Source organism: Phycodurus eques, chromosome 13, assembly GCF_024500275.1.
Source record: "Phycodurus eques isolate BA_2022a chromosome 13, UOR_Pequ_1.1, whole genome shotgun sequence".
Lineage (NCBI taxonomy): Eukaryota > Metazoa > Chordata > Actinopteri > Syngnathiformes > Syngnathidae > Phycodurus > Phycodurus eques.
Genome location: NC_084537.1, coordinates 17164165 through 17176396, shown reverse-complemented (window position 1 = coordinate 17176396; position 12232 = coordinate 17164165). Strand labels below are relative to the sequence as shown.

At 40.4% G+C, this 12232-nt stretch overlaps 1 protein-coding gene across 4 annotated transcripts in view; it reads right to left on the bottom strand.

Moving 5' to 3' along the window:
- Window positions 1–12232, bottom strand: part of LOC133411382 (guanine nucleotide-binding protein G(olf) subunit alpha) — a 66436-nt gene that overhangs the window by 46098 nt on the left and 8106 nt on the right. The window contains exons 1-5 of one of the 4 annotated variants that reach the window (XM_061693699.1): window positions 9934–10856; window positions 9657–9729; window positions 7259–7313; window positions 4494–4613; window positions 3768–3845 (exon numbers count right to left, since the gene is read on the bottom strand). In XM_061693699.1, the coding sequence (XP_061549683.1) occupies window positions 3768–3845; window positions 4494–4613; window positions 7259–7313; window positions 9657–9729; window positions 9934–10072 (465 nt within the window). In that variant the 5' untranslated portion in view covers window positions 10073–10856. Of the gene's footprint in view, window positions 1–3767; window positions 3846–4493; window positions 4614–7258; window positions 7314–9656; window positions 9730–9933; window positions 10857–12232 lie in introns of those variants that run through there. The other 3 variants (XM_061693697.1, XM_061693700.1, XM_061693698.1) reach the window with 3 other exon arrangements.

Genomic DNA, 12232 nt, shown 5'->3' with positions numbered 1-12232 from the left:
TAAGCGGCTCAGAAAATGGATGGATGTAAAAAAATAAACTGCAACACATTGCGAGATCTAGGAAAGTGGAGAAGCAGAAAATTCGTAGAGAGCAAACAAACAACAAAGACGGGAAATGTTTTATCCAAAATCACATCTGATAAAACAGTGATTTTTGGAATGAGAAAAAAACTTGTGAGTGAAGTTTTGTCAATTTGCTTAAAAATTAACATTCCTTTATAAAAGTTGTAAAACTTTTGTTTTTACTATCCATGAATTGTAGAAAGTAACAAAAGACCTAGTTTTTCTTGAATAATTTGTGAAATTAGGGTTATTTGCTTGCATTCCTGAACAGAAAAATGAGTTTTAGTGGTTGAATGTTACGCTTGAGTCATTTCTGACTTCCCAGAGAAGCCCATTGATTCCTCTTTTCAATTCAAAACGGAAATTTAAATTGAATTGAGTCAGCATAATTACATTTATGGTTTCTTTGCTATGATGACTCTGTGATCTTTGGAGACCTTGTTCGACATCATACAAACCGAATGAACGCTAACAACTCATATGGGTTTGTCAGAGTGAGACATTATTACGCTGACATTATGAGTATGTCCGCATCAAAATTGGATTGAAGAATATTTGATTCATCTATCCATCCATTTTCCGTACTGCTTATCCTATCCGCGGGCATGCTGGAGCCTATCACAGCTGACTCAAATTTGTATTTTTTTTTTTTTTTTTCAAGTTTTGCTTACACTACACCATAATGTGCATCAAAACAGGCCGCGTTGAAATTATGTCACTTGACACGTGCGGTGTAAAAATTAGCACTACTAGTACTATCGGTAACTGCATCCGCACACAAAGTAGAGCAGTGGGCGTGGCCGGTGTGAAGTTGAAGCTCACCTGCCACACAACACTGTAACTCTAGCTCTGGGACAAACAAAAAAGACAAACGCTAACCCATTTTGTTTTGGGTTTTTTGGGCTCGGCACACAGCCCCAGGTGGGCCTTCGCTCAATATTGACAAGTTTAACGCTCCAAAAGGTTTTCACGCGGGCTTTCCAAGAACTTAACATGCTCTACTTTGAGTATACGGAAACACGTTAGGGTAGTAGCAAGGCTACCGTAGCGGCAGTGCTGACATTTGTTTGCGTCTGCATAGGTGTGTGCATGTGGCGAAATATTACTTTCGTTTCCATATAAAGACTTACCCAAAAGGCAACATTGTGTTTGCTTAACAACGTATTAAAAACATTCAAAGATACCGAGCCATATTTAATTTCCCCCAGTTAAGACAAATAAACTTGAATAAACTTTTCCCAACAAAAAATGTACTGGGTTTATAGCCACTGAGCACTTTTGAACCTTTTGCTAACCAAAACTGCAGCACTGAAGCACATAATCTCACAGGCGATTTAACTAACAATATGACTAACAAAGTAAACAAAAAATAGGAATAACAAACTGAGTTATCTGAACAAACTGTGCAACTGACTAATGAACTGACTGATTAACTAACTTGACTGTTGTACTAACTAAATGACTAAAAAAACAGACAAACTGACCGACGACATAACCATTGGACTGACTAACAAAATTACTATATGACTGACTATCTTACTGACCGACTGGCTGGCTGACTTACTAAATAATTGACAAACTGAAAAACTGACCAACTAGCAAATGAACTATCTGACTGACAAACTAGCTAACTAAGGAACTGACAGACTGACTGGTTGGCCAACTATCTCACTGACTGGGTAACTAACCAACTAACTGACTGACTGACTGACTGAGTATGTGACATGAAATGTTACATATCGCTAATATTGTTGAACATTAATCAGAAAATGCCAACATATGTACGAACAGAGGCCTCCTCACTGCTACACTACGTTCCAAATTATTATGCAAATATTTTTTTCAGATTTTTCTGAATAGTCAACGCAAATGACAGCATCGCAAATGACGCATCATTTTCAAGTTATCAACATTTATGAACATAAATTGGAATGTTTTTGAACAAACCTCCCAATGGCGAGTTGTTGTTTTTTTATAAAAAACTGAAAATGCACTGTTCCAAATTATTATGCAAAGCAGTTTTATTTTTATAGTTTTATATTATAGTTTTTAAAGAGCTGTAAATGGTCAGTTGAATTTGAAGGATTAGGAGGCCATATTGAAAACATGAGATGTGGGGAAGAAAACAAAACATTTTTGGCAACAATATCTTGTATGTGACCCCACCAGTCTAAACAAAGTATTCTAATTAATATTGCACTCGTGGAATAAGAATTCAACAGATAAATTCAATTTTCACTGATTTCAGGGGGCCGCCATGTTGGACAATCTCGCCCTCTGCTGTCGACTGAAATTGACGTCACAAGTGCATCCGCGCTTGCATTGCGAACGTCATGTGACCAAACCTGGAAATCAGGATAGTGGCCTCCCCGTGTATGCTATGATGACTAGCAGGACTACAGGTTGATTACACGATGGTTTGAACTTTGAACCCAAACTTGCTTGAATATTGTTCAAACCATCGTGTAATCAACCCTTACTTCTGCTAGTCATCGCAACATGCACGGGGAGCCCCCTGATTTGGGAAATTATGCATTTACAGTCCATCCCATTTTTGTATTTCAATAGTATTGTATTAATGTTTCAGAGAGTACTCTCTTTTAATGTGACCTACAAAGAATAAAGACATATTCCTTGTCTAGAGACAGGAAAGAAACACATATTCAGGATTGTCCTCAAGTAAAGGAAGAAAGCTCAAGTTTGCAGTCGACCTCCTGAAACAAAGGAAATTGCTAGCGGTGGAAGGTTTTATAGTCGGACGAGGCAAAGGTTGCAAGTGCTGCCAGTGCCAACACGGTGGCAGCCGCCTTTGGACTCTGCTGCTGGTGTTTGGCTTTCGAACTGTCGCAAATGCGGGTAACCCTCGGCATGAAAGAGAAACATACAAACATAGTGGTGAGCTGGGTTAGTAATATTTTGGAAATGGTAGTCCGTAAAAGGAAAACAATTATTGCAACAGTAAGCTCCACCTTTGTGTGTGTGTGTGTGTATGTATGCATGCATGTATCTATGTATGTATGTATGTATGCATGTAGATAGATAGATAGATAGATAGATAGATAGATAGATAGATAGATAGATAGATAGATAGATAGATAGATAGATAGATAGATAGATAGATAGATAGATAGATAGATAGATAGATAGATAGATAGATAGATAGATAGATAGATAGATAGATAGATAGATAGATAGATAGATAGATAGATAGATAGATAGATAGATAGATAGACGTTTTGTTTTACTCTGGTGGACTGCTCCATTGATGCGAGTGTGACTCAATCAGAAAAAATAAATTGCCCTATCTGCAATCTTTGTCTCCAAAAAGTCTTCTATGGCCCATGTGACAGTTTCGCAAATATGTGGAATGAACAAACAAATTAATCTCATTGTACATGAGTATAGTGACAATAAAATGCATTCCATTCTTTACTAACTGGTAACCAACTGATTAACTATCTCTAACTAAATGTCTAAATCACTATCTGACCAGGTAAATGAACTGAACGTCTGGCAAACGGACAAACTTACTAACTTAACTGCCTGACTTAATGACTAACTGGCGAACTATCTGACGAACCTGAATGAAAACCTAACTGACTGACTTGATGACGAACTTCAATAAAAATAGGTTTTTACTTGGTTTAGGTAACAAATAATCACACAAGCTTGATATGAACAAAGCCGGGAAATAAAGAACTTGCCTCCCCCAAGATGGCGCTAGCCACTGAAAACGCATCAGGTTGCTGACAGGGCCACCATCTTTGGAGTCCCGTCAAAGGCTGGCGACAAGCACACAACAAATTAGAGAAGAGCCCTAACACAGAACAACCAGCATTCATCAGCATTTGCTTTTCACACAGAACCCAATTAATGTGAGACATTGCTATCGTGCGCTTTCACACAGCCACGACTCTCTCAATCAGATCGATAAATACATCGGGGTCAACTGCTTTCAACACAACAGGGGGGGAGAAGTGAGTGGTACCATCTGTGTTACAGCGCTGATAATATAAAGTGCAGCAGGCTTTTGCTGCATAGTTTCTAGTGTTTCTATCGTAGCAGCGTACACTGAGGTAGATCTGCGAAATCCGGTACGCAAAACGCGGGTTATAAAAAAGTACAAAGTAATGCTGTATACAGCGAGCAGCAGCGAAAGCGCTAACCAAGTGTGGCGAATGGAGAATTCCTTCACAGATAGCAAACGGATACGTTTCTTTAGCCCACAATGCTGCCGCTGACAACTAAATCAGGACAACATTCGAACCCCCAACGGTCTTTATTTCAAGCTCATATGCAGCCCCGCTTTGCTCCGCCGTACACCCAATATCAAAAGGATGGCTGGGTGCTTCCACACACATGACCTCATGTACACAACAGTGAAACTGAAACTTCAACCTGCGTGCTGGGAAAGAGGAGGAGCATCGTACCTGTGAGTAGTCAAAGTCAGAGAGAGGTGCTATGCTCTTGATGTAATCGATCCTGAATTGGTCCTCTGGGTTGGCTAGCGGGACAGGGGGTATTAAAGTGCTCATCGCCGACACTATCGTCTGTACAGTGAGAGGGAGAGAGAGAGAGAGAGAGAGAGAGAGAGAGAGAGAGAGAATAAAACATGTATTAATCATGGTGAATAGAGGAGCGAGCTTTTGTGATACAGTAATGTTTAATGCTGTAGCATGTAGACTGCATCTGAGCCTCACGAGAAAACCCCTGCCGCTATCACTATGAGAGCTGTCTGATGTCCTTGGATATACTTTTTTCGGTCACGTTTCCAAACAACCTAAAATGTGTTTTATTACCGATTAATTACAAGTTTTAAGTCCCCTTCAACATTAAACCTACATTATTCTGCAACTAAATCTGTCTAGTGACTTTTGATTGTGTTGTTTTTATCAAACACGTAGCTGGGAAAGTTCGGAAAACTGTGGACTATGACCATGGTTCTCATTGAGGTATGAGTACCACTGGTGGTACGCAGGCTCCCTCTCGAAAGAATCTCTGAATTAAATGTTCACACTGTGCATGTTAGCCTCTTCAACTTTTTTTTAAATCCAGTGCAGAATATTTGTTGAGTACAATTCAGTTTTACTTGACTTTTGAGTACAATACATTTAAATTTAATCATTACAGTTCAGTTGTATTTCACTTGGGGGTACAATATATTTTAATGTAATCATTTAGAAATGTTTGCCTTTCAAACATTGATTTAGGTAAAATTTTTGCTTAACGTTTACGTGCAATTTCTGCCTGGAGCCAATCCCAGCTATCATCGGGCAGGAGGCGGGGTACACCAGGAACTGGTTGCCAGCCAATCGCAGACAAACAACCAAACAAACAACCATTCGCACTCACATTCACACCTACGGTAATTCAGAGTCTTCAATTAATGCATGTTTTTGGGATGTGGGAGGAAACCGGAGTGCCCGGAGAAAATCCACGCAGGCACGGGGAGAACATGCAAACTCCACACAGTCGGGGCCGGGGATTGAACCTGAGTCCTCAGAACTGTGAGGCTGACGCTCTAACCAGTCGTCCACCGTGCCTGCTAAGTGCAATTAATACATTTTAATTGAATCATTATTCGAGGTACAGTTTTTGTATTTCCATCTTCTAAGGCGGTACTTTGCGTAAAGTCTGCGAACCACTCATCTAAGTTATGATGAGGTAACCCAAATGTTTTTTTTTCAAATATATTGCACAATCACTGCTATGAAAACATGCACTTGATGTGTTTGTAAAAAGTTTGCCCTTCTTCCGTCACATCACCACTATGGATTATTTTCTTCCGATATATCACACACTTGCTGTAACATATTTGATACGCGCTGAGTGAGTCTGCTTCAATATTACGTAACATTAAACACAACCTGCATTTCTGGAACTGGTCCAATTACTGCTTACTACCGCATTTGCATTGTGTTTCTAACAAATATGTAGCTGCGCAATTTCAGAAATAGAGTGCAATAAAAACACATTTTGTTAAGTATGTTACGTACTGCTTCAGTTCATTTAAACATAGGTTCAACATGCGTTGCTGGTACTACTGTACATCAGTCCAATAACTATTGTTTGGGTTGTTTTGTTCCATCAAACGGGTAGCTAAAAATTAACTTACCACATTCAATAATGTCTTGCGTATACTTCACATGTAAGATGGCTGTCTAAGATATCTTAATGTCTCGCAGATGGTTTTCTCTCAATACATGGGACAACCCCTTCGACAAAAATTGGTTCACCTAAATATTTGTAACATACTGCGCAAGTCCGTTTAAACGTTAAATGTACAACGTGCGTTCCTGGTAGTAAATCTGTCTAATTACCGTCATTTACGTTGTGTAAATACAAGACAAACACAGCTGCTCAGTATGCAGCAGTAATATTAGTCATTTTTTGCAGAAGATAAAGAATTTATGCCTGTGGGTATTGTTATCCTGTCTGTCTACATGTGTGCTGCACTGTTTGCTTAAAGAGTTAGAACACAGCAACATTGATGCCAGTGTCATTAGCTGGTCTATGGCAGTTTGCATTTTGTGTTAGTATTAAGCTACCACACCTTTTAATCCAAATTTTGGTGGTATTATCTATCACTATCTGTTGCTTGTTGTGTAGTTGGCTGGCACCATCTAGCACTCTTTAACTCACATTTTTGCTCATAACTCAAGACAAAAAAAATTATCTGAGTTACGTCCATCTAAAAAAAAACTAAAACAAAAAAACTCTTAATTCGAGGTACCACTGAACTTGACGTGTAAGACCTTTGTTTTGATCAAAACATTGTACTTCTTTCATTTCATAGATATTGTGATAGAGGTTGTCTTCCCATGTACCGCACAATCACTGTACAGGAAATCCTCAGTTTACGGCGTGACATAACCCAAATTTCAATAACGTCCGAACTCCTACTCTATCGCTAACCTACACTATTCCAGTAGCTTAGTTATAATTAGAGTAAAGAATTGTATGAAAAACACTTCTAGGCCATAAATATAAAACAATCCAATAAAAAACAGTAAATACGCAAGTAACTGAGGATGCCTTCTTGAGCTGCGAGACCACAAATTCTTCCACCGTTACACAAACTACTTCATTGCATGAGATTCAGAAAGCCGAAACATCGCATGTCTATTCTGTACCATCGTAAAACCGATGACCCCCTGCAATAATAGGGGTGAAATGGGACTGCGGGCCAACTCACCACTATGGCATCCTTGACGTTTTTCCGGATGTCCTGGATTTTCTGTTTCTTTTCCCTGCATAGGAAGACAAGGACAGTGGGCAGCTCATGAAAAGTGTTACGTACGGCAGGCCACTAAAGATTGGTCGTCTGGGTGATTTGGAGCCAGACGGGCGAGCTGGGGCGATGGGGTGGACAAAAGATAGGAAGTGGGGGAAGCGGTTGCTCGAGGTACTTCCATTACAATTTGCCTCTGTTTTCGTTGATGGGCCCACAAGCAAAGGTTCCCTAATGCCTGACATGATCGTCCCATGACGGGTGCGTCACAGAGGATCGCTCAGTAGAGCGCATAGAAGTCTGACATCTGTGAGTTTGAGCTAGCAGGCTACTTCCTGGTTCGTGGAGGAAGCCCTAAAATGCCAGGATGGAGCCAATTTTTATTCCAGGGGAGGTTGGCAGCTGCACACAGTGAAAAGTAAAAAGGGCACCCACTCATCTACCAGGCGGATCCTTAAAAAAAAACTTGAATTATCCTTAAAAATGACAGTTCCACCATAAACCCTGTCAAAAATGCCAGACCAGGTATATTTTCTTTCAAAAGATTTGTAAATAATTGAAAGCATTAATAACAATACTGTGGTCATATCTTGTGAATGAGAGACAATAACAGATTCAGGTGGTCTGAAATGTTAACTTGAAACCTGCAGATGTACAAAAAAGCATCAGGCTGAATCAGTTTTAGACTTTATGCTCAACTAACCAACCAAAATACTCTAAATGCAACGACAATGTTATTTGTGCTCGGCAGAGGTTAAAAAAAAGCGGTACAGAACTAAAATAATACTTTACAGTGAATTGGACCTTGAATTTTAAAGGAAAACAAGGTCCCAAAGTCAAACTTAAGTCCCAAAGGGCATCAACTGATCTTTGCGCGTTATTTTTAGGATATCAGCAAATTGATGACAAAAATGATAGAATTGGGAAAATATGAGATTGTCACAAAAATATGACTTAAAACTTGGCCTTTACTGGATTTTAAAGAATTTTTTTTACGACCCAAAAAAACAAAAAAAAACTCTCGGTACGGTATCAGCTGATCTCCTTTGCGCATCATTTTCAGGTTATTGTCACAGAAAAGTGATGACAAAAAAGATAAAACTACAAAAACAATTGGCTAATTATTGAAATTTAACAAAAAAAAAAAAAAAGGACCTGTACTGTATTTAAAATGATCGGTTATGATGACAAAAGTACCTGCTGATGTCTTTTGCGCATCATTTTCTTTTTAGGTTATTGGTATCAGAGGACTGATGTCGAAAACGACAGAACGAGTAAAAATTATCTCATAATGGAAATATGACTTAAAACCTGACCACTACTGTATTCCAAAAAGTGCCTGGGAAGGCATCGGGTGAAAAATTACAATAACCACAGAACTAGCAAAAATTAACGTATCACGGGAATATGACTTAAAACATGCATTTTACTGGATTTAACATAATTATATGTAATGACAAATGCCTATGACGGCAGCGGCTGATGTCCTTCGTGTATCATTTTCAGATTAGCAGTATTTGCAAAATGATGGAAACAATAGAACTATTTAAAAACTGGATTATCGAGGGAATATGTCTTAAAACTTAACCTGTACTGAATTTAACATGATTGTATAGGACGGAAAAAGTGATTTAAAATTGATGAAAAGTTTTGACGAAAACGATGGTGTAGAAATATGACTTAAAGCATGACCTGTACTGGATGTAAATTGATTGTTTATTATATCAAAATGTTCCTGGGACAGCATTCGTTTGAATTCCCGGGGGGCAAACGAACTCAAACCTGAAAAAAATCGATCACTTCGGACTCCCGGTTGCTCGCAATTATCGTTTGGAGATGCGATTGCACAAAGGTCGCCATCCCAGGCCTGACCGGGTTTACGCTGTCCCGAGTTCCAAACTGAGCGCTGGCCCGATCAATGGCGCGCGCCAGGCCCGTGCTACAAAAACAAATCATCGATATGCACCCCCTTCCCCCCACTCCCTACCACATCGATGGCAACCTTTCACCTCCCCCCTCGCCCGTGAAATAGGAAGCAGTGAATTTGACATGTGCGTGACACGGTCGTGCCGAGCCTCACATATGCATGGCGCCATGTGTGGAAAGTAAGAGGCGAGAGAGGCAAGAGAAATGCAGAGAGAGCAAAGAGAGGACAGGAGGGGAGGGAATGGATTGGTTGTAACTGGGCCCAACAGGCGCTGCGGTGCCTGGGGAAGGAAGAACTGCTAGACTGGCGCTTCGCATGCTATGGCCTCCTTGCGCTGGTGGGTGATGATGGGTCATGACAATGAGCCTCCATCCATCCATCCATTCAGATACAGTACATCTAGCTAGCTAGCCAATGTGGCCAATGAACACTCACTCTGCGTTGAAGCCGTTGACGTGGAGAATCTTCATCTGCTTCACTATGGTGCTCTTTCCGGACTCCCCAGCACCTTTGGAAAAAAACAAATACACATTAAGGAGGGGGGGCGGGGGGGGTGGACATTTTGAGGGCTTGCATCAACGCCCCCCAACCTCCCTCCATGACATGCTAGCAAGGCGCTGCTGTAATAGACATGTTGGCTAATAAACGAGGAGCAAAATGGGGGTAGCGGGGGTTTACTAGCTCACATTTCATCATCCCAGACGACTCTTACCGAGTAATAAGAGCCTGTGTGTGGCTTTGTACGCTTGTCGCTCCTTCTGCAACTGTTTCTCGATCTTTTTATTCGCCTCTCGCTGAGCCTTCTCGTCGATGCGTTGGTCTTCAGTCTTGCTGTTGCCCAAACAACCCATCTTCCGTCGCCCCCGAAAATAAGCCCTTCCTTCGCCGACAAAACAGAAAATACAACGCCCGGGATGTGGTTTTAAAATGGTGACGGAATGGGTCGAGTGTTTTTTTTTAAATAATAATAATTTTAAAAAGAACAATCTCTCGAAACGCTTCTCGAGAAAGGGAGGAATCCGTCCCCCGTTACGATTCCGCTTTTAGCCGCAGCCGAGCGTCATCCAATCCGACTGGTAGTTGACGAAGCAGCCGAGAGAAAGGGGGGAAGACCGAGACGTGTTTTCAAAAAAAAAAAAAAAACTAAAAATAAAAAAAGAGAGAAGGGGAGGCTTTTGTAATGTCCGTGAATGTAGCCAAACGTTGCTATCTCCGGCCCCCCTCTCTCTCTTTTTCTCTCTCGCTCTCTCTCCCTCCCTCTCCTCTATCTATCAAGATTTGTGTCTCCTCAACTCAGCACTGCCTCTCGCTGTGGCACCAGGAAGTAGCCGTGGCCGATGGAGGCGGAAAACACGGCGCTTTCGAAACACGCGTGTCAGAAGCGACAGGAGCCATTCCCCGATTTAGTCCCTCGCTGTGCTGTTGTCACACCAGTCGGCGGAGGAGGGGTGGAAACCTGGACGCCTCGAACCGCTGCCTGACTAGAGGGGATGGGTCTATAGCTGGGCGGCTTTGACATGAACTAGCAACTAGCTGCAGCAACAGGATTTACAAACCTCTGCAACGTTCAAAAACTACCTCGCTATTTTTCATGAACGCCTCTCGCCTTCGAGTAAAACCAGCGATACGCGGTGGGGTCCATTTAAAAAACGACAGTGGTGGTGGTCCATGAACGCCTCTCGCTTTTTTTTCGACCACAGAACGTCCGCCCTCTTGTGATTGAAAACTACAAATATGGCGGCCCATAAGCGCCTCTCTTTTGCCAAGGGTATGGACGCTATGTGGACCATAATTATAAATTGAGGTTGCGATTGGAAATCAATCGATGAAAAAAAAACTAATAAAAACGTTAAAAAACCTTTCTAGTTTCAAAATATTCGGAAAACAAAAATATCGACAAAACAGAAAATACATTTTAATTATATTATATATTGTGTATAGATATGTTATATATACAATGAACAGTCATGGCGATTCAAGAAGGACTAAAATTTCATTGTTAACTGTGGTTGTGATTGTAAATTGTCCAATTAAAAAAATAATGAAAACGTAAAAAAAAAATCTCGTTTCAAAATATTACAAAAATGCAAGTCATAAATAGAATAGAATTACATCATATATTGTATATAGAATAATATTTAATCAACGATGAGTTAGCTTCTGTCCAGGCAATAAAAAATAATCATGCCTACAATTGCGACGAAATCAGAACTTTATCAGTATTTTACTTTTTTTTTTTTTTTTGCTTCGTTTGCTTCTTTATTGTTCCATCTGTTCGTGTTTCTTTTGGGGGGGCGGGGGGTATTTTGTATAATTTATATATATATATATTTATCATTGTGCATATCCCAAAAATAAATTAATTAATATTACCGCAAGGTGTGATGCAGGCAGGCTGACATAATTTTATTACTCAACGCTTAAAAAAGTCGTTAACATAAGTAACAATCAATCAATCAATAACAAAATGAACACACGCAATCACGCGCACAGGCGCGCACACGCAATGCGCCCCAGTCCCAAATCTGAACTGTAGTCACCAGGGAAAGCTGTCCCACACTCCCCTCGAGTGGCAAAATGTGGTAATGTGTAGGGCACACAAATCGGGAGTTCCGACCATCAACACGTGTAATGTCAGCAGATCTCGCGAGACTTCAGCTCGGCAAGCATTGAGTCAAAGGCTTTTAACTCAAGTTTGTTTTTTGGGGGGCGATGCCCCCAAAAAATGAACTGAACTGCACCTTCAAATTCACACAAAACTACAGCTTAGTGAGCATTCATGCCATGAAAGTGTGTTTTGACTTTTTGGGTGTGCGGTACCAGTGATGGGCAAGAAGGAAAATGTGATTATAACTAAATAAAGAAGGCAAAATGGAATACATGGAAAAGAGTCTTATTTGTAAGTAAATAATCCTTTTCGGACTAAATGTCTTGTGAAACTGACACACCACAGAAAAGAGTGTATACAACCCTGCTAAATTTGAATGATAAAAAAAAAAAAAAAAAAATGA